Source organism: Phacochoerus africanus, chromosome 14, assembly GCF_016906955.1.
Source record: "Phacochoerus africanus isolate WHEZ1 chromosome 14, ROS_Pafr_v1, whole genome shotgun sequence".
NCBI classification, from domain to species: Eukaryota; Metazoa; Chordata; class Mammalia; order Artiodactyla; family Suidae; genus Phacochoerus; species Phacochoerus africanus.
Window position 1 is genome coordinate 49,608,185 of NC_062557.1, and position 22,295 is coordinate 49,630,479.

Sequence of the window (22,295 nt, forward strand, 5' to 3'; positions counted from 1 at the left end):
TTAATTTGGAAAGTTTTAAGGGAAAAAAAATAAGGAAATAATGGGGGGGAAAAAAGTACTCAGTCTTGGCCTCGCTTGCCACTAACTTCTTAAGTGATGCTGGGCAGTTATCTGGGCCAAGTCTGCCCATCAGTTTAGAGGAGGGAAGGTGGTGTTTGAGATGGTGCCTGTGGTCTCCTCCAGTTCACATCTGAGTCTGGGTTCTTCATTTTTCAGCTTATCTTCATGGCAGAGCCAATCTAAGCCAAAGAAAAAATCCCCAGTAATGCTCTAACATGTGCTCATTTTATTTAAGGTTCTAAATCAGCATGCATAGAAACTCTGGTTCCTTCTTTAAACGAAATTTTTAAAATTCTTTATCAAAATTCCCCTGTGAATCCTTTGGTATGGTGTGCTGTTTATATAGAAAGAGTCCCACAACTTGCTTTGGGGACCTGCATCCTAAAACCAAAATAGCTCATGATACAGCCTCTAAGTCATCATTTATTGATTTATAGAGCACCCATCACATGATCAAGGTGCTTTACAATACAGTAAACATCACAACAGAACTCACATAGTTAAATACAATCAACACATTACAAAAACTAAAGGAAAAAAAAAACTGGAATGAAGCAACATTATGTCAAATTTCAAAGATGCTGAGAAGTGGCAGTACAAAAAAGGTAATTCCACCAACTGGAGACCAGACGGGCAAAGATACACAGGCACCACAACCCAAAATGGGTAGATTTGTAGAGGGTGAATGAGCATATAAAATGAAATTTCACAACCAAGAATGAAGGCCATTAAAGATACTGTGACACCCAAGTGATCACATAACCAGTGGAATAACCTCACAAAGATATTACCTTGTAATGACAAGGAAACCAACCTCATTTGGATTTTAAACTCACAAAAGGAGGCCAGAAAGCCACTGAAATCGTCCATCCCATTATGAACACAAAAATAGATAAGCCTTTGTAAGAACTTGGAAGGAGTTTAGGAAAACAGGCAACAGTTCTACAATCCATAAGATGATGTAGGTGTTGCTGATAGTTGGCACAAGGTCAGGGAGAAAAAACCTTTTCCTAAAGCAAGAGAGAACTGTCCTCATACTAACGATGAGGCACTACCGGGACAAGAGCCACATGGATCAGTGTCACCTGAGTGTGGTTTAACATCAAATGTAGAGGCATTGAGATTCACTGTCAGATGAACACTGGGAAAGGCACAGATGACACCTCTGACAGAGAAAAAGACATCTACGGAGGCCTGTATTTCAAAGATATGTAGCAGGGTCAGGGCACCGGGTGGAAAAGTGTGAAGAGAGGTGCACTCGCTCCTGGTTCTCCTTCTACTCCCCTAGATCTAGCCCTAAACACACATGGTTAAACCAAAGTAACTGCATTAAAGTGGCACTTAAAGAATAGCTGTCCCTGAGTACTAGGATATTTGCTCCTCCCTAAAGAGTCAAATCCCAGGTTTTAACTTAACTGATTGCTAGCTGAATTACAGCAACAGGGGAGCAAAATTCAGACTCCATCTTGCCACAGACAACCATCATGTGAACAACTTCTGATTTAAAACAAAAGGGTTTCAAAGTCCCAGGTAGGTTATGCAGTGCTGGAACATTGGGGCAACAATTTTCAGTCTTTGCAAAAATAAAGTCACAAGCGAAGTTCTTGAAAAAAGTTGGGCTGCAATGAATCAAACAATTTCACATTCAGTCATTACACATTTATGGGTTTTTATAATGCTTCAGAGTGAAGAACAGACTGAGCTTTAGAAAAAACACTCTTTACTGTAACTATATCCTCAATTATTTTGCTTAAAAAAAGACATGCAAAATTTATAAAGTACCGGCTACTTGGAATCCTTTCCCTCTTCTGCCAAAGCATTTTTTCAAATCCCACAAAGCAGAGATGCATCCCTGATTCTCACAAATGCCATGTTCCATCTGGTACTGTCTCAAGTTCTGTCCCTTATATACCAAAGACTACTTCCTAGTCCCAACCCTACACCAAACACAGAGAGACCTGGGCCCGCCTTCAACACCGTACATGCTCATTTTACCATTTCCTGATGCTGTTTTAGAAAATTTATGAAATATACTTATGCTCAAACATTAATAAAATCCAAGTGCACTATGTCAGTGACAGAATATGTCAATAGCAAACAGAGCATTTATATCCCTATATTGCTTTGAGATTCATATAAGAATCTATATAGAGTCCAATACATATACTGCCATGGCCAAGTGATTTTCAAGTATTAAGTTTGTTTGCATAAGGAATCAACCTGAGATTTCTCTAAACTGCACTTCTCTGGCACTCAGTATTATAACCTTCATTCAATACAATAAAAGCCAACAACTTGACAATTATTGGAAAAAAATTATATTTTGGAAGAACTCACTACATAAGGTGACAGAATTCCAAAATCAAATTACATGAAAATATACATCGCAATTTCTTTGTACAATAGGTGGGGGAAAATCTGCAGTATAGAAGAATAGAGGCAAAGAAATATGAAGGGCTGAGGAGAAGGGAATGAGGGCAAACAGCATTTTTAATAGCAAACCCAGAAGCTAAGTAGAAAGCCTGTAGCTGTGCATGCTATATTCATCCAACCTTCACATTAGACAACTGAAGGGCAAAAATAAAACCTGGATTTTGCATTGTTCGGGATAAATTTCGGTCATTTGAAATCTGAATTGAATTCAGAACCAACTCCTTTTAGTTCTTGGGGATAATGACTGAATTCAAGAGCTCTCAACAAAAAATGTTATTGCTACATCCAATCCAAGAGATGGGTGCGAGTGTAATACAAAAGGGACAAAGCACCTAGTGATGACCATTCCCCTGAAGTCATCAGTAAAAATCAAGTAGTTGCTTATTGAGTAGTTCAGTATTTGAACTGACTTGAAAACTTCCTGGCAGAGAGAAGAGATAAAAGCAAAGGGGAGTGTGTCAAAACAAAGAAGATACAAAAGTTTAGTAAGTGAAAGAGTTTAATGAAGCCTCAATGGTTTAAAGGAAATTAAATGGATACTTTTAATCCTAATTGCTCTTCATCTGACATGCTTTAAGGAGTTTTTTTTTTTTTTTTTAAACTGATAAGAAACAATGAATAGGGAAAGAAAACCTGCTAAAATCTTTGAGAATTTACACGATTCTTATTCTACTACAAGAAAGCATTATTTGGTACAAGGTGTATTTGTGGATGTACATGAACAGTATATATATTATCCGGATCATGTTGTGCTATGTACAGGTCTTTACAATTCTTCCTGAAGGTTAAAACAGTTCATTAGAATTCAAAATGCGTAATCATCTGTAAGTTGGCACTTGTTAGGCTCTTGTCAGCATTGATACTGGCATGTTTTATTGCAGCCCAGTTCCAGCCAGTGTTTGCCAACTTGTTACATCAGAAGTCCAGCAATAGGTGGGTAGAGTGCAGGAAAAACAGTGCCATGTTTCTCATTGGAGACCTACAAGAAAGAAAACAGCATTATACAGTGAATTTATAAATGAATTGATCAGAAATTTTCATTTTTATTTTATTTCTTGGGAAACAAATTATTCATTTCATTTTAAATATTTCCTATTATTCTGTGTCTGCTGCTCTCAGGTCTTCAACTAGCCAAGAAGTCAGGAACCGTATCTAAATAAAAACTACCACCTTATCGGAAGTGAATCTGAGTAGGAACCATGAGGTTGAGGGTTCAATCCCTGGCCTCGATCAGTGGGTTAAGGATCTGGCACTGCTGTGGCTCTGGCATAGGCCTGCAGCAATAGCTCCGATTAGACCCCAGCCTGGGAACCTCCATATGCTAAGGGTGCGGCCCGAAAAAGACAAAGACAAAAACAAACAAAAAACTACTGCCTTATTGAGTGCTTTCTTCTGCTGCTGCTGCTTCGCCGTTTTTTTTTTTGGTCTTTTTAGGGCCGTACCCACATCTTATGGAAGTTCCCAGGCTAGGGGTCGAATCAGAGCTGTAGCTACCTACCTATGTCACAGCCACAGCCAACACTAGATCCAAGCCAAATCCTCGACCTATACCACAGCTCATGGCAAACGCCAGATCCTTAACCTCCTCCGGTGCATGTTACGTGCCAAGCACTGTACAAAGAGTTTTTATAACTCATCTTATCTAATACTCTTAAACGCCACATGAAGGAGTTTCCCCCATTTTATAGAGAAAAGTGAGACAAGACCACGAGGCTAATGACTAAGTTTCTTGTTCAAAAGGTTAGGAAAACACTAGTTTTAACCTCTGTTGAAGCAAGCAATGGGCTTATCTATGGCTGAACACATGGCTATTTCCCTAATTTAAGACAACTCCTGAGAAGAAGAACTGCTATTTCTTTCCAAAGGTCTCATATCAATGTAAATGGTCTCCAGCAAAGCACTAAATCCACCAAATATGAATATACCAACTTCCCCAGCATCAGGTTCTATCATTTGCACACAAATATATATATGTGCACATGTTTTATTAGAAAATCTAAAAACACAGACTGTACTCAAGAGACATTGTTATGAATAGACTGTAACTTTTAGGTTATGTTACTTGAATGTTTTTCTAAAGACTATATACCACACCCAAATTAATCCCTGGCTAATTAACCTCTCTGGGCTGAAAAGACAACTGGGTATAGAGTTTGGGCACTGGAGTAATCAATCCCCTATGATATGAACAAGAAATTTCAGGGCAACAAAAGAGCCATTTAAAACTTTCCGTGTGAGGTTTTCAAGAAAAATACTCCAGAGAGAACTGAACTATAGAAAGTCATTAACTACCAAAAAAATCAGGCAATCAAGCCTCCTTTAAAAAACAAAAAACAAAAAAAAACAGATTTATTTAGTTATTTGGCCTCACCTGTGGAATGAAGAAGTTCTGGGGTTGGGGACTGAACTAGCACCAAGTCACAACAGTGACAACCCCAGATCCTTAATCCACTGAGCCACCAGGGAATTCCTTGAGCCTTTAAACAGTGAGGACCCAGCTTTATTTATTTATTTATTTATTTTTGCTCTTTAGGGCCACACCCTAGGCATATGGAGGGTTCCAGGCTAGCAGGTGAATGGGAGCTACAGCTGCTGGCCTACACCACCACCACAGCAGCACAGGATCCGAGCTGCTTCTGCGACCTACACCACAGCTCACAGCAACACTGGATCCTTAATCCACTGAGCAAGGCCAGGGATCGAACCCCCAACCTCATGGTTCCTAGTCGCATTTGTTTCCGCTGTGCCATGACAGCAACTCTGAGGACCCAGCTTTAAATGACAGTAGGAATAGAAAAAATCTATTTTCCCCTTTGAATAAAATGTATTTCTAACAGAGAAAAGGCCTTGGTATGGAAAAGGCAAGTTTATTGTTTCTTTCTCTAGAAAGACAAGTGTGAAGCTGAATCACCTGTGCAACACTTGAAATAAATGGTGCTGACTTTAAAAACTCATGTACATTTTATAAGCATACACTATTTCTGGCTTAATGTTAAAATCACCAAAAAAAAAAGAAAAAAGAAAAAAAAAGAAAGGAGTTCCCGTCGTGGCGCAGTGGTTAACGAATCCGACTAGGAACCATGAGGTTGCGGGTTCGGTCCCTGCCCTTGCTCAGTGGCTTAACGATCCGGCGTTGCCGTGAGCTGTGGTGTAGGTTGCAGACGCGGCTCGGATCCCACGTTGCTGTGGCTCTGGCGTAGGCCGGTGGCTACAGCTCCGATTGGACCCCTAGCCTGGGAATCTCCATATGCCGTGGGAACGGCCCAAGAAATAGCAAAAAGACAAAAAAAAAAAAAATCACACTTTTTATTATTTCTTTTTACAATCCCACCTACAGCATATGGAATTTCCTGGGCTAGGGGTTGAATCAGAGCTACAGCTGCTGAACTATGCCACTGCCACAGCATCACTGGATCTGAGCTGCGTCGGTGACCTACGCTGCAGATCATGACAACATGAAATCCTTAACCCACTGAACAAAGCCAGGGATCAAACCTGCATCCTCATAGACACGATGACATGCTGAGCCACAATGGAAACTCCGATGAAGGTTTGTTTTTGTTTCGTTTTGTTTTTTTGCCTTTTAGGGCCATACCCACCACATATAGAGCTTCCCAGGCTAGCAGTCTCACAGGAGCTGTAGCCGCCAGCCCAGGCCACAGCCACAGCAACTCGGGATCTGAGCCACATCTGCGACCTACACCACAGCTCATGGCCAGATCCTTAACCCACTGAGCAAGGCCAGGGATGGAACCCGCAACCTCATGGTTCCTAGTCAGATTCATTTCCACTGAGCCACAACGGGCACTCCGCCAATGAAGTATTTTGATTCAGCATTATTTTTTGCTTCCATCTTTTTAAGGGAACTTAATCCTTGATAAGCATATACTTCAAAGACATGTGTATGTTACGATCAAGTATAAATTAACTTCACTGACAAAGGAAATAATATATAATCACAATCTCTGACAAAACTGGTCTGGGACACTTCATTTGTATGTATTTAGTTAATTTGCAATACCAAGGTAAATATAATAAAATTCTTTGTTATTTCCTAAATTTATAAAGAACTTTTTTCTGGCGGTGGCGGGGGGGATCTTTTTAGGGCTGCAACCGAGGCATGTGGAAGTTCCCAGGCTAGGGGTCTAATTAGAGCTATAGCTACTGGCCTACACCACAGACATAGCAAAGCCAGATCCAAGTTGCATCTGCAACCTACACCACAGCTCACAGCAATGCTGGATCCTTAATCCTCTGAGTGAGGCTTGGGATCAAACCCACATTCTAATGGATACTTGCTAGGCTTGTTACCACTGAGCCATGATGGGAACTTCTATAAAGTACTATTTATACAGTAAAATCACATAGATGCTTAGGCTTCAATATTTGTTATTTTGTTCCTCTTCAATTTTTTGTTGTTTGCAAACTCTTTGGGGACTGGAAAATGGTACGGAAAAGGAAAATAAGCCATGAGGTGTTTGTTGTTCATGGGATATTGTCAGTCATCCCTAAAAGAACCAATGCAATGACCTGAGCTCTGTGAAAACCAACATGGCAGTTGTGTCAAGGACAAATTCCTAGGACGGATGACATGGAGGCAGACATGAAAGATGTCCAATACCAGCAGACTAAGGCAATAGTGTAGTAACAAGAACTTGACCTACAGTGGTAGAAAGCAAGAGAAAAAAAAAGAAAAGGTGTGGACCGTGGACTAGATGTAAAGGAGGTATCAGATATAATGATAATGATATCAGGACAAAACTAAGGAAAACTAAACAAGATGGATAGAAACAAGATGGTAAAAAACAAGTAATTTTAAGACTGCAAGGTTAGTGTTATTACAGGCTGGTAACACAGAATTAAGGTTAATTTTCAGCATTTCAGGTTATTGTAACGAGATCTAAAAGTAGATAGGTACCTTTTCAGAAAGAGACATAGCAAACATGAAAACAGAATGAGTGATGGGTAGATTTAGCTTTACTTCTGATTTGCACTTTTGTGTCTGATACCTAATCATAAAAATCACAAGTAAAGATTAAGACAGTGTAATACCAGTTCAAGGATAGACAAGCCAATCAATGAAACACAGAAAGGTCAGAAACAGAGCAAAACATACTGGGAAATTTAGTTTGTAACACAACCGACACTGTATTATCAATGGCAAAAAGATGGACTTGTCAATAAATGATTCAGCCAACAGTAATACATGGGTATCAAAAGGTAAGTTGAAATCCTACCTCACACCATAAGCCAAACAATTTCAGTGAATTCAACACATTTGTGAAAGGCAGAACTATAAAACTTTTAGAAGACAATATATAATTGTAGCATTCTAATGGCAGGGAAGAAACTAAGACACAAAAAGTAAAAGCCACAAAGGAAAGAATTAATAAATTCAACAGCGTTAAAATTAAGCACCTCTGTTCATTAAAAGATAGCATACATAAGTGAACTAATGAGGATACAAATCAATAACCTAACTGAAAAATATTGAAGACCAGAAAAGGCATTTCACAAAGGAAAACGTCAAGGGTCAAAACACATGACACTATATGCAACTGCATAAAAACTAGGGCAACACACACATCCATAATGACATACCATTTTACACCAAATCAAAAACTGCCCAAACAAAACACTTTTTCCCTTTTTCTTAAAATAGGTGGCAGGTAGAGGGATATATCAGGTTTTCTGATTTTTTTTAGATGCTACGTTTCACAAATAGGTTTTATCACCTCAATATTTAATTTTAAAAAAGAAATTAAATAAATATCACATACTTGATCAATTCATCTACACCAGGGCCTCTTCTAAGCCAGATGGGCACGTTCTATCTTTGACTCCTTGCTACACTCAAGAAAGACTTGTGGACAGATGGTATACGATAAAAGCAAAATTTTTTCTACTGGCCCTGATACCATGCTACCATACTAACGCCCAGTTTAACATGGAATATCTAAAGACAGCTGGATTTAACAAAGGAAAATGCAAAACAATTAACAAAAGAATCCTGGATGCTATCATTAAAAAATAAAGCAAATGAAAAAAAAAAGGGCAATTCAAATACCCAAATCACACAATTTCTAAAAACATTTACGACATTTATAAAAAAGCAGAAGAGCAGTTCTCTTGTGGCATAGGGGGTTAAGGATCTGGCATTGTCACTGCAGTGGCTTGGGTTGCTGCTGTGGTATAGGTTCAATCCCTGGTCCGAGAATTTTCATGTGCCCCAGGTATGGCCAAAAACAAAAACAAAAACAAAACCAAAAAAACACCAGCAAAAGGAGTTCCCATTGTGGCACAATGGTTAACAAATCCAACCAGGAACCATGAGGCTGTGGGTTCGATCCCTGGCCTCAATCAGTGGGTTAAGGATCTGGCATTGCTGTGAGCTGTGGTGTAGGTTGCAGACGCGGCTCGGGCTGTGGTTGTGGTGCAGGCCGGTGGCTACAGCTAGCTCCGATTCAACCCCTAGCCTGGGAACCTCCATATGCCACAGGAGCAGCCGAAGAAATGGCAAAAAGACAAAAAATAAAATAATAATAAATAAAACACCAGCAAAAGAATAGTATGATTTTTTAAATGAACTTACCCTGAAATAAGTGAAGTTACAGCTGTTGAATAAATGTCACTCAAAAGCAGTCTCTTGGCTTTTTCTTACACAGCGGGCGACTTTCCTTTTGAATTCTCCATTTCTGTCTTCTCTCCATTCTTTCTGTGGGTATAAAAGTAACACCAAGTGATTTTATGCAAACTCCTTTTACAATCTCAAATACTAATTTTTAATTTTTTTTTTGGTCTTTTTGCCATTTCCTGGGCCGCTCCCGCGGCATATGGAGATTCCCAGGCTAGGGGTCGAATCGGAGCTGTAGCCACCGGCCTACGCCAGAGCCACAGCAACGCGGGATTCGAGCCGCGTCTGCAACCTACACCACAGCTCATGGCAACGCCGGATCGTTAACCCACTGAGCAAGGGCAGGGACCGAACCCGCAACCTCATGGTTCCTAGTCGGATTCATTAACTACTGCGCCACGACGGGAACTCCTAATTTTTAATTTTGAATGTAATGCTTTGTCTATAATATGAACACTATGTTTTTAAAAGCTGAATATGGTAGTTCCCAATGTGGCGCAACAGGATCGGCAGCCTTGGGAGCACTGGGACCTATGTTCAATCCCTGGCCCAGCACAGTAGGTTAAGGATCTGGCATTGCTGCAGCTGCAGCTGCAGCTTAGGTCGCAACTGTGGCTTGGATCTGATCCCTGACTCGGGAACTCCATATGTCAAAGGGCAGCCAAAAATGGAAAAAACAACAACAACAAATTGATATGGTAGGAGTTCCCATTGTGGCTCAGTGTTAACGAACCAAACTAGTATCATGAGGATGCAGGTTCGATCCTTAGCCTTGCTCAGTGGGTTAAGGAACTGCATTGCTGTGGCTGTGGTGTAGGCTGACAGCTAGAGATCCGATTCGACCCATAGCCTGGGTACTTCCATACGCCATGGGGGTGGCCTTAAAAAGACCAAAAAAAAAAAAGGTAGAAAAGTAGTCAAAAAATACTTCTGCCAGGCATTTTGCTGAGATACAAGAGCTGAAATCCCCTATGTAAGTTACCCCATAGGCAAAATTCTCTTTTAAAATGGAAAAGGCCCTAAAGGTTTTGTATTACACTGAAAAGGAAACTACAGCTTACAAATAAGATATTCAGGCTATCTGAAGGATCACCAACTCTCTCTACAGGAAGCAATCAGAAAAGAAAGTAGACATAAAAGAGCCTCCTACATAGAGCAGATTGGCAGAGTGCATCACACTGAGATGATACTGAGTCCTGTTTCTAGTGGGGGCAGGGAGGACAGGACACGTGACACTGAGCATATCACTATCACTGCCAAGCACATGCAAAAGGGATAGAACACAACATCAGCATAGTTTCACATGAGAACAGAGCTGATTTTACCTATCATGTAAACAGCAGGAAATTCTCACAAAAATGCCAGGTTTCCCCATTCCCCCATCTATCATCCATCTTGGGACAGAAAGACTTATATACAAGTCTTCAACCTTCCTTCACAGAGGAAGAGATGTGAACAACCTATCTGCTCTCAAAGCAAGGCTACCCCAGAAAGGCAATGCTGAAATGTACAGAGATTTACAGACATCTGATGAAGTATTTATGGATTAAACATTATTAGGTTTGTAATTAGTCCATTATCATTTTTAGGAAATTTTAAGAAGAAAGGAGTAATTCCAGCAAAGAGGGAGGGGTCAGTCTCAAGAGGAAAAAAGAGCAGAGAGAACTAAGACTGAGAATAGGGAGCTCAGACAGAAAGCTATTTCAATAATACAGGTAAGAAGTAAGAAAGACTGAAATTGATGGCAGAAGGGTGGAAAGGAGTTCAGAAAGACCTAAAATAATGATGATGATACATAGATCTGAAAATAAATGCACTGAAGACCACTAGAATTAGAGCTGCTAGTGTGGGTACTGGTACTGAAAGTAATTACTCTTCACTTTGGCATTTAAATGACACCTCTCTTCTTCCAACTCACTCTTAGTTTAATATCTGTCTTATTACTCACACACTCTTACATGGAACCAATTCTGCATAGGTGTACCCCTATGCTGTTCTGACTGATACCTGACTAAATATAAAGTTAGAATGGTTTTCTGCCAATATTTACTTCAATTCAATTACTAAATGCAAAATTTCAAAGCCAGAGATTTGAAAAGGGGGTGTATATATATCCAGGGTTTTTTTCCCCCAAGTTTTTACATAGGTCTAAGTAAAAGAAAAAAGGTGACTTTAACCCCCTTTAACAAAGGTTACAATAATAAATGTAAGAACAAAAGGATTTTCACAGGGAGTTCCCTGTCATGGGGCAGCAGAAATGAATCCAACTAGGAACCATGAGGTAGTGGGTTTGATCCCTGGCCTCACTCAGTGGGTTAAGGATCTGGCATTGCCATGAGCTGTGGTGTAGGTCACAGACGATGCTTGATTTTGGCGTTGCTGTGTTCCTGGTATAGGCTGGCAGCTATAGCTCTGATTAGACCCCTAGTCTGGGAACCTCCACATGCTGCAGGTTCGCCCTTTAAAAAAAAAAAAGGATTTTCACAGAAGAATACAAGGCTGAGGGACTAGGACTATCTAGGTTTTCGAGGAGGCTAAACAACATGAGCACAAATAGAACATGGGTTCCTACATTCTGGATTTTCCCCATACACACATACAAAAAGGATGCTGTAAAGAATAATACTGGAAAAATCTATATAGACTGTCTGTGTAGATTCTATATAATAGAACTGTATCTGTGATAGGGTGGTACCATACTTATGTAGAAAAATACCCATGTTCTTAGAAGATACATACTGAAGTATCTATTTATTTATTTTTATTTTTTTGTCTTTTCAGGGCTGCACCTGTGACATACAGAGGTTCCCAGGCTAGGGGTCGAATTGGAGCTATAGGCGTTGGCTTACACTACAGCCATAGCAACATGACATGCTGAAGTATTTAAATGCGAAGACCTGGATTCTAAGTTTAGAAAAAAATAATAAGAACAAAGTTGTAAAATCGCCACAATTTTTTGCTTTGTTTTGATTTTCTTGTCTTTTTAGGGCCACATGTATGGCATGTGGAAGTTCCCAGGCTAGGCTCCAGGCTGGGAGCTGCAGGTGCCGGCCTGTACCACAGCCACAGCAACGCCAGATTCTTACTTTAACCCACTGAGCAAGGCCAGGGATCAAACCACATCCTCATGAATACCAGTCAGTCATAACCCACTGAACCACAATGAGAACTCCCAATCTCCACAATTTTTGAGTATAGGTTTAGGGTTTAGGGATATTTGTTTTAATTAATGCAAAATTTTCTGGGTCTGAAAGTTTTAAAAACAAACGCTTGGAAGCTCCCCCTGTGGTACAGTAGGATCCAGCATTGCAGCAGCTGCAGTTCGGGTTCTGCTCCTGACCTAGGAACTTCCATATGCCTTGAGTGCAGCCATAAAATAATACACAAATAAAATTTAAAATAAATAAATAAAATCTTGGAAATAATAACATGGACTCAAGAGAGACTTGCTATTATATTTTCGTGGACATGACAATCATTATTTAGCTATGTTAAGGTAGTGTCTTCAATCTTAAAAGATGCAGGGACAAGTACTTGCTAGGAAAGCTTAGTTATGTCTACCGTATTTTTGAAAAGATTCAGAGGAATAAAAGATGTATCGATACAGACACACATACAGACATATGAAGATACAGGGCAGGGGAGAGCTGTGCAGGGCCTTACCGCAGCGTCCACATTAGCAGGCGAGTCGCCGTTAGGGTCTGCCAGCATAGAAATGACACTAATCATGATGGTTTCCACGGTGTGAATAGGCAGCCAGCGTTCCTCTGGCTTTTCATAACCATATTTATCTTCTCCGGGCTCATGAAGAATAGAAATGCACACATCACCATTTTTATCAACTGCAAAATTAGAGAATAAGATTCCTGTTTTAAATACTTAAAATGTGATTATACATAAAATATATATTATACATATGGTCCTGATTCTTATGGCATCTGTATAAAATTGGATACAATGGCACCACTGAGTAAATTCAGAACTTAATTTACAAAATGGAACCTCTTAATTTTTAGGAAGATCACAGATTTTCCCAAATAGGATCCATCTGTGAAACCCAAAAAGAATGTAAGCTATCTTATTCATCTGTGCAAAATTTTAAGATACCTAGTATGTACATGGTGCCTAGCAGTTTCATGGAATAAACACAATGAAACAATAAATGGCATCTATTGAATTTGCTCTTCATTTGCTGAAAGTATATGGTCCAAAAACCAGAACTGAGTTTCTATATAATAATTTCCTAGTTTCCCCACTAACATACTGATTTAAATTGGTGATAGTCAAAGATCCCTAGACTTTCCTAAGAGAAAATGGAAAGTAACATAATATACTTTTTAAATCACATAAAGGCAAAATTATAATTTTAGGCAAAATGTATTCAAATCCACAAAAGGAAAACATCATATATCCAGTGAAAATTCATCAACATAAATAACATTCTGAGGTCTCTATTCTATAAAACAATTTTAAAATCCATAGAGTTCCTGCTGTGGCACAATGGGATCAGTGGTGTCCATGCAGGGCCAGTTCGATCCCAGGCCCAGCAACATGGGTTAAAAGATCCCGCACTGGCGCAGCTGTGTAGGTCACAACTGCAGTTCAGATCTGATTCCTGGCCTGGGAACTCCAATGCTGCAGGGCAGCCAAAAAAGAAAATGAAAAAGAAACAAACAAACAAAAAAAACCCCACTATTTAAAAATCGAATCCACAAATTAACTGCTGACCAAATTAAATGAGGGAGGGTGTCTTAACACACAAACTCATCTGCAAGACACAAATACTCCTTCTATTAGTGAAACTATCAAAATTATAACATCCACTAAACTCTTTTTTTTTTTTTTGGTCTTTTTGCCATTTCTTGGGCCGCTCCCTCAGCATATGGAGGTTCCCAGGCTAGGGGTCAAATCGGAGCTGTAACCTCTGGCCTATGCCAGAGCCACAGCAACATGGGATCCGAGCCACATCTGCGACCTACACCACAGCTCACGGCAACGCCGGATCGTTAACCCACTGAGCAAGGCCAGGGACCGAACCCACAACCTCATGGTTCCTAGTCGGATTTGTTAACCACTGCGCCACGACGGGAACTCCTCCACTAAACTTTTATGGTGAAATTTAACCTACTATAAAAATCATACTCATTGAGGAAATGTTGGAAAAGACAGAAAAGTATAAAATTTTGGTAAAACTTTTTTCAACCAAATTCCCAAATCTCATAAACAACCAATGACAATTATTTATACATATTTCATACCCACCTACCTAAGTCCAACAAAACAGATAGATAAACAGACAGACAGACAGATATAACTGTGATAGGCACCCTCTTGACACAGGGAGTTCAGCAGTGAATGCGACATACAAGACCCTTGCCTTTGGAGTCTTTCTTGTATATGAGCTATTAAGCAATTTAAGGTTCCTCTTTCCAATTCACTTTTCAGCTGCTAGTACAATCTATTAGCTGAAATTAAATAAATAGATCAAGAGGCAAGAATAAAAGCAACAAAAATTCTAACAGCACTATAAAGTTCCCATAAAATACTTACACAGTATTGTGACCCTTTCCTCACTTATCACATAAGGACTTTTCCAAGTCATTTTCTTTGAGAACATGATATTAAATGTTTGTGTGGAATTCTGTCAGAGAGAATTAAGATTCATCTTTCTTTTTCCTTTCTTTTTGTCTTTTTAGGGCCACACTGATGGCATACGGAGGTTCCCAGGCTAGGGGTCTAATCGAAGCTGTAGCCGCTGGCCTACGCCACAGCCCCTCCAGATCTGAGCTGCATCTGCGACCTACACCACAGCTCGAAGCAATGCAGGATCCTTAACCTACTGAGCAAGGCCAGGGATCAAACCTGGGTCCTCATGGATCCTAGCTGGGTTCGCTAACTGCTGAGCCACAAAGGAAACTACTATTGCTAATTTTTAAGTTTTATAGTGAAGTCTGGTTTAATTAGTTTTTCTGAATGCTTTTAAGGGGAAAATTTTTCCATGTGCGGAAACCATATCTATTTCCTCTTTTGTAAAATATCTGTTCATATCCTTTACTCATTTATGTACTCAGTGTTTATTTTTACCAAACTGCTTTCTAATTTTTCTGGTTTAATTTTTGCCTGTTATTTTTTTCCTTTCAATTCAATACCCCCCAAAATGGGTTTTTATAACAAACACTTCTTTATATAGTTTAATGCTGTCAATCCTTACAAAAACTCAAGTGACTAAAATATGGCCTCTAAAAAGTTGTCCAGGAGTTCCCCTCGTGGCTCAGTGGTTAACAAATCCGACTAAGAACCATGAGGCTGCAGGTTCGATCCCTGGCCTTGCTCAGTGGGTTGAGGATCCGGCGTTGCTGTGAGCTGTGGTGTAGGTTGCAGACACGGCTCAGATCTGGTGTTGGTGTGGCTCTGGCACAGGCCGGCAGCAACAGCTCTGACTAGATCCCTAGCCTGGGAACCTCCATATGCCATAGGTGCGGCCCTAGAAAAGGCAAAAAAATAAAAAACAAACAAAAAATAAATAAAAGGCTGTCCATGTCTGTTTTTTAGGATCATAAAACTTATTTTTAAAATGTTTTTATTGTAGTTGATTCACAATGTTCTGTCAATTTCTGCTGGACAGCAAAGTGACCCAAGTCATACATTTATATACACTCTCTTTCTTGTGTTATCGTTCATCATGTTCCATCACAAATGATTGGACGTAAGTTTCCTGTGCCTACAGGAGGACCTCATGGCTTATCCATTCCAAATTCAACAGTTTGCATCCTCGAACCCCAGACTCCCAGTCCATCCCCCTCCTCCGTGGCGACCAAGAGTCTGCTCTCCATGTCTCCACAGTTCCCTCTTACGGTGAGAGGGTGGGAATGGTCCCAATCTCTGTGAGCCCCTCATTGTCTATCCATTCTAAATGTCTCAACAGTTTGCATCTCTTAATACTGAACTCCCTCCCCACCCCGACAATATTTTTTAATAGCTGGCCTTTTTAACTGATGAGGTTCATTTAAGAATCCCACATTACATTTAGTTACCATTTCTTTCCTCCTTTTAGTCTTCCAATATTTATTACTATTGAAACTAGAAATTTCTTGTCTCTAACCCCCAGCGAATAATTAATATTCACTATTTTAAAAAATCACTTGAAACTTTTTATCCCATTTAGGGGTGTGTGTGCGTGTGTTTGTTTAAGGGCCAAACCAGCGGCCTGTGGAAGTTCCCAGGCTAGGGGTCCATTGGAGCCAGTCCACATCCCAGCCACAGCAATACCAGATCCAAGCCTCATCTGCAACCTATGTCGCAGCCCACAGCAATGCTGGATCTTCAACCCACTGAACAAGGCCGGGGATCAAACCCACATCTTCATGGATACTAGTCAGGTTTGTTTCTGCTGAGCCATAAAGGGAACTTCTCCATTTAGAGTTTTAATTCACTTTGCTATTTGGAGTAAAGAAAATTTCTAAATCAATTTCCCCATAAACAGCTAGCCAACAGTCTCACATTTCTGCTTCCATCTTGAAACTAAACTACCTGAACATGCACACCCTTCAAGCTATCTTTCTTCTCTAGAAACTGTGTTCTAAAACTGGGAAAATCTGATTTACCCTCATCTTCACTATTTACTCACTACTTGAGTACTTTTTATTTTTTACCTTACTAGAAAATGGCTTGCACTTCCAAACAGGAAGCTACAACTGCATGACTGTTCTCACAAAAGTGATCAGGAGAACAGACTTTCCTGGAGACTTTCTTTTTCTTTTGGCTTTTTAGGGCCGCACCCACGGCATATGGAGGTTCCCAGGCTAGGGGTTCAATAGGAGCTACAACTGCCAGCCTACACCACAGCCACAGCAATGTGGGATACTAGCCGCATCTGCATCCTACACCACAGCAACACCAGATCCTTAACCCACTGAGCAAGGCCAGGGATTGAACCTGCAATCTCATGGTTCCTAGTTGAATTTGTGCTGCGCCATGACGGGAACTCCCTTTTCTTTTTTCTTTTTGGCCATACCCAAGGCATATGCAAGTTCCCAGGCTAGGGGTATTGCATGTGCCTTGGGTGTGGCCAATGGGAGCTGCAGCTGTTGGCCTACACCACAGCCACAGCAATGCCAGATCCCAGCCACATCTATGACCTACACCACAGCTTGCGGCAATGCCAGATCCTTAACTCACTGAGCAAGGCCAGGGATCAAAGCTAATCTTTACCATATAACAATTTTATTAAGTTTGTTGAGATATAATTCATGTATCTGAAGTATATAATCTAATTGTTTCTGGTAGGTTTACAGAGTTGCACAGCCATCACCACTATCAATTTTAGAATGTATTCATCACAGAATAAAAAAGAAAAAAAGGAGTAGGATCAAGATGGTGGAGGAGGGGAGTTCCCGTCGTGGCGCAGTGGTTAACAAATCCGACTAGGAACCATGAGGTTGCGGGTTCGGTCCCTGCCCTTGCTCAGTGGGTTAAGGATCCGGCGTTGCCGTGAGCTGTGGTGTAGGTTGCAGACGCGGCTCGGATCCCGCGTTGCTGTGGCTCTGGCGTAGGCCAGTGGCTGCAGCTCCGATTCAACCCCTAGCCTGGGAACCTCCATATGCCGAGGGAGCGGCCCTAGAAAAGGCAAAAAAAAAAAAAAAGAATATACATAAAAAGTCAATCTTTGTCCATAGTCTAGGAGCTAAGATGAGAAAATAAAAATTAAAAATCTAAGTTTAACTGTTTCTATACTCTTTGTAACAGCCAACAAGTCACCTAATACCTTGAAAATTATTTCCTCAATTATAAGAGCTCTATTTAATACTGAGAATCATCCACCAATCTTGCCTCTAGTTTGGAACAACATGAGTCTCAAAAAGAGCTGAAAACAAAGTAAATAAACAATTTTTTTTCCACGTTATCTCTGTTACTACTTCGTTCTCTTCTAAAGATTACTAGCCCATGTGTATAATGGAACACAATGAACTTAGTACAAAAATTCCAATGCAATTCCAATGAGAACCACTTCATACTTATTGATCTTGAAAACGTCATTGAAAGGCCATCATACTTGCAAATGTAGAAGTAAAACTAGATAAACTTACCATTTGGATGCCAGATTTCTGTAATGAATTTCATTTTAGGAGGCCGAAGAGGATAATCTTTTGGGAAAGTGAGATGAGCCTTAAAAACACCACCTTCACTGGAAAACAAAAGACAAATTCTTACCTGTAAGTTCCTGCTTGTAAGTAAGACAATTATTAAACATAAAACAAGGGTGCTAGTGCTAAAACTACAAATGAAATAAATAATCTGGATTTCAAGCAGTTTACTTAACTCAAATACTCTGTTTAGCAAACTGTCATACCTACTACCTTATTAAACTCAATAAAACAGTAAAGTTAAAGAAACAATTTTTAAAAAGCATCCAGATCAGACCACATTACTGCTGTGCTGCGCATCTTTCTATCAGTTCCCACTGCACTTAAAATTCAAGTTTGGAGTTCCGGAGTTCCCATCGTGGCACAGCGGAAACGAATCCAACTAGGAACCATGAGGTTGCAGGTTCAATCCCTGGCATTGCTCAGTGGGTTAAAGATCTGGCATTGCCATGAGCTGTGGTGTAGGTCAAAGACATAGCTTGGATTTGGCATTGCTGTGGCTGTGGTGTAGCATCTGTAGCTTTGACCGGACCCCTAGCCTGGGAACCTCCACATGCCGTGGGTGCGGCCCTAAAAAGCAAACAAATACATACATACATACATACATAAATAATTCAAAAGTTTAATTAAAATTTAACATTGTCTATAGGAATCAAGTTGCCAATTTCTCTATCTCGATCTCAACCTATCAATCTTCAGTCTGATCCAGTAGGTCTTCTTTCTTTTTTTTTTTTTCCTATTTTTTTGTTTGTCTGTTGTTTGGGGTCGCACTTGTGGCATACGGAAGTTCCCAGGCTAGAGGTCCAATCAGAGCTGCAGCAGCCAGCCTACACCACAGCCACGCCATATCCAAGCCACATCTGCAACCTACACCACAGCTCACGGCAATGCCAGATCCTTACCCCACTGAGTGAGGCCAGGGATCAAACCTACATCCTCATGGATCCTGGTTGGGTTCGTTTCCATTGAGCCACAACAGGAATTCCCAGCCAGTCTTCTTTCTGTTCTACAAACACAACAAGGCTTTTCTCTTCTGAAAGCTGATGTATTTTCTTGTTCCCTCTCTGGGAACATTTGTGCTGACCTTCCATTGGTCCATCCATCCATTCATCCATCCATCCATTTACTCACGTTATCATTTAACAAATATTTATTCAGTCTTTACTAGTCAGACACCAGGGTACAGTAGTAAATAAAGCATGAAGTCTCTCTAGGAGTTTAATTCTAGTGATTTTCCAAAGTCTGATGCTGTGCAATAGAACTTACTGCACACTGAAGATGGTCTACAGTTACAGTGTCCAATATGGTAGCCACCACCCACTTGCAATTTGGCTAGTACCACTGAGGAACTGAACTTTAATCTAATTTTAAGAAGGAAAAAATGACAGATTTTAGGCCTGCCTTATGGCCTTATTTTTCATAATTTGAGATTACCGATTGAAGAGGAAACACATGAAGACTTGGGGAAAATGGAGACTAGAACAGCATTCGTGAAAAGTATATCACACTGGTAAGAGCTAAGTCTACCTTCTTATCCTAAGTTACCCCAACTGCATTAAGTTAGTGCCAAATTGGTCTTAGGACATATCAATTACATGAAATAGTTTTTCAAACTGGGGCTACAAAACTAATTAAATGAGTCACTAACCAGTTTTCTTTCTTTTTTTTTTTTCCACAGTATTTGTTAACTATTTATTTATCAAGAGAAACTACTTCTTAGCCCAGATACTTGAAGCTCATAGTTTTCACAGTTCAGGAAAACGGCTAAGTGACAAACTTCATGGAACTCAACCCAAAGAAATTCTTTACATTCCAAAATCACTTTGTACTCTGAAAGATGCCAGCTTTCCTCATCTCCTCAAAATCGTTCATGGAATTGTAATTTCTGTAGAAATCTGCATATGCCTTCTTTCTTGGTTCAGCCACAGCAAACTTATATAAAGTTGCAACCCTCAATGAGACAATGAATGCTTCAACAATATGAAATCGCAGATGCTTGGCCAGAAGGCCACGCATCTGAGGTTTGGTCAAAGAACTAGCAGCCATGGTAATTTTTCTCCTTGACAGCTCCACAACAACGTCCTTGCAGACTGATGGAGAAATGGATGGCCAACCAGTTTTCTTTTAAACAAATAAAAATAGATAGAAAATGTAGGCACTGGAGTGCCCGTTGTGGCGCAGGGGAAACGAATCCAACTAAGTAACCATGAGGTTAGGGGTTCAATCCCTGGCCTTGCTCAGTGGGTTAAGGATCCGGTGTTGCCATGAGCTGTGGTGTAGGTCGCAGCCGTGGCTTAGATCTGGCGTTACTGTGGCTGTGGTATAGGCCAGCAGCTGTAGCTCTGATTCCACCCCTAGCCTGGGAACCTCCATATACCACAAGTGCAGCATGAAAAAGCAAAAAAAGAAAAGAAAAAAGAAAATATAGGCACTTATCACAAGTAGTTTGTTTCGGTTATATAACTTACATACATATTTCTTTCTATTCATAAAATGTATACGCATAAGTATACACTGGGCAATGATGTAAAATATTTCTGATTATGGATTCTGGTTAAAAAAAAGAGAGAATAGTTAAATCCACAAATATCTGTATATGTATTTCTTTCTTTTTTTTTTTTTTGCTATTTCTTGGGCCGCTCCCGCGGCATATGGAGGTTCCCAGGCTAGGGGTCGAATCGGAGCTGTAGCCACCGGCCTACGCCAGAGCCACAGCAACGCGGGATCCGAGCCGCGTCTGCAACCTACACCACAGCTCACGGCAACGCCGGATCGTTAACCCACTGAGCAAGGGCAGGGACTGAACCCGCAACCTCATGGTTTCTAGTCGGATTCGTTAACCACTGCGCCACGGCGGGAACGCCCCTGTATATGTATTTCTTTACATATTCAAGAAACTATGTAAAAGGACATCAAACAGCTACCACAAAGCCCATAAACTCTGTCCCAGTACTAAGGCTTTTCTCTGATACTAAGTTAGCTTTCCTAGGTCCCTGAATTTTGACTGATATCAGATCCATTTGAAAGCTTTATATTAGCTGACTGGAATACCTATCATGAAAAATTGTTTTAGTCTATTAAATTATTTTCAATCAAATTTAATTAATACGGTTACCCTTAGAAGTTTAAAGGATAAAATTCTGACTCTTGTCTGCAATGTCCTCACCCGTTCTGAACCAATCATGCAATTCTATAATTTTCTTCTACAGGTGGAATTGTTAACTTTTCTAACACCTGTAAAAATCCTACCTTTTTTTTTTTTCCCCTTTTCTTTGGCCTCACTTTGAGGTTCGTACAAGTTCCCAGGCCAGGGATCAAACCCATGCCAGACCCGAGCCACTGCAAAGACAACACCAGATCCTTAACCTGCTGCTCCAGAAGGGAAATCTTCTACTGGTTTTCAGTTTTGCTTTGCTTTGGAGTTTTTTTGGCAACACCCATGGCATATGGAAGTTCCCAGGCCAGGGATGAAATCTGATGGCATCTCAGCTGAAACTTCAACCTATACCACAGCTGCAGCAACACCAAATCCTAATCCACTGTGCTGAGCCAGGGATCGAAGCTGCACCGCCACAGAGACAATGCCAGATCCTTAACCTTTCGTACCCTCTTACCCCGTATGTTTTTTTTTTTCAGCCTAGATCAGTAGCCCCAAATTGTGGGCACAAACTTCTACTGAATAGTGAATAGCCAAGTTAGCAAAAAGGAACTCAAAAAACCCACAGAGTACAAAACACAGTAGACTAAACATTAACATGTTATATATTCACAAATTTTTCAACTACATTAAGATGCTAGTATGATTAAGTAAAAATGAAAGTTTATGAAAAGCATCAACAAATTAAAATATCCTTCCTTCCACTGTATGTTCTCTTCATCATGGATATTAATAGCATGATTTTAAAAAGAGGTATGCAACCAATAGTTTCACATTTGAAAGGGTTGAGAAACCTAGGCCTAGTTAAAGTTTCTTCCATGAGGCTTCCCTTACTGTTTTTGTATTAAAATTATAAAAATCTTACAAG

At 40.2% G+C, this 22,295-nt stretch overlaps 2 protein-coding genes across 2 annotated transcripts in view; both read right to left on the minus strand.

Moving 5' to 3' along the window:
- Positions 1–263: 263 nt before the first annotated feature.
- Positions 264–22,295, minus strand: part of UBE2G1 (ubiquitin conjugating enzyme E2 G1) — an 86,531-nt gene continuing 64,499 nt past the window's right edge. Inside the window, exons 3-6 of the mRNA XM_047756952.1 lie at positions 18,214–18,311; positions 12,791–12,969; positions 9,086–9,208; positions 264–3,472 (exon numbers count right to left, since the gene is read on the minus strand). Of these exons, the coding sequence (XP_047612908.1) occupies positions 9,122–9,208; positions 12,791–12,969; positions 18,214–18,311 (364 nt within the window). The 3' untranslated portion in view covers positions 264–3,472; positions 9,086–9,121. The remainder of the gene's footprint in view (positions 3,473–9,085; positions 9,209–12,790; positions 12,970–18,213; positions 18,312–22,295) is intronic.
- Positions 20,074–20,380, minus strand: LOC125113997 (cytochrome c oxidase subunit 6C-like). The gene has a single exon (XM_047756953.1). The coding sequence runs from the start codon at positions 20,314–20,316 to the stop codon at positions 20,089–20,091; it is 228 nt and encodes a 75-aa protein (XP_047612909.1). The 5' UTR covers positions 20,317–20,380; the 3' UTR covers positions 20,074–20,088.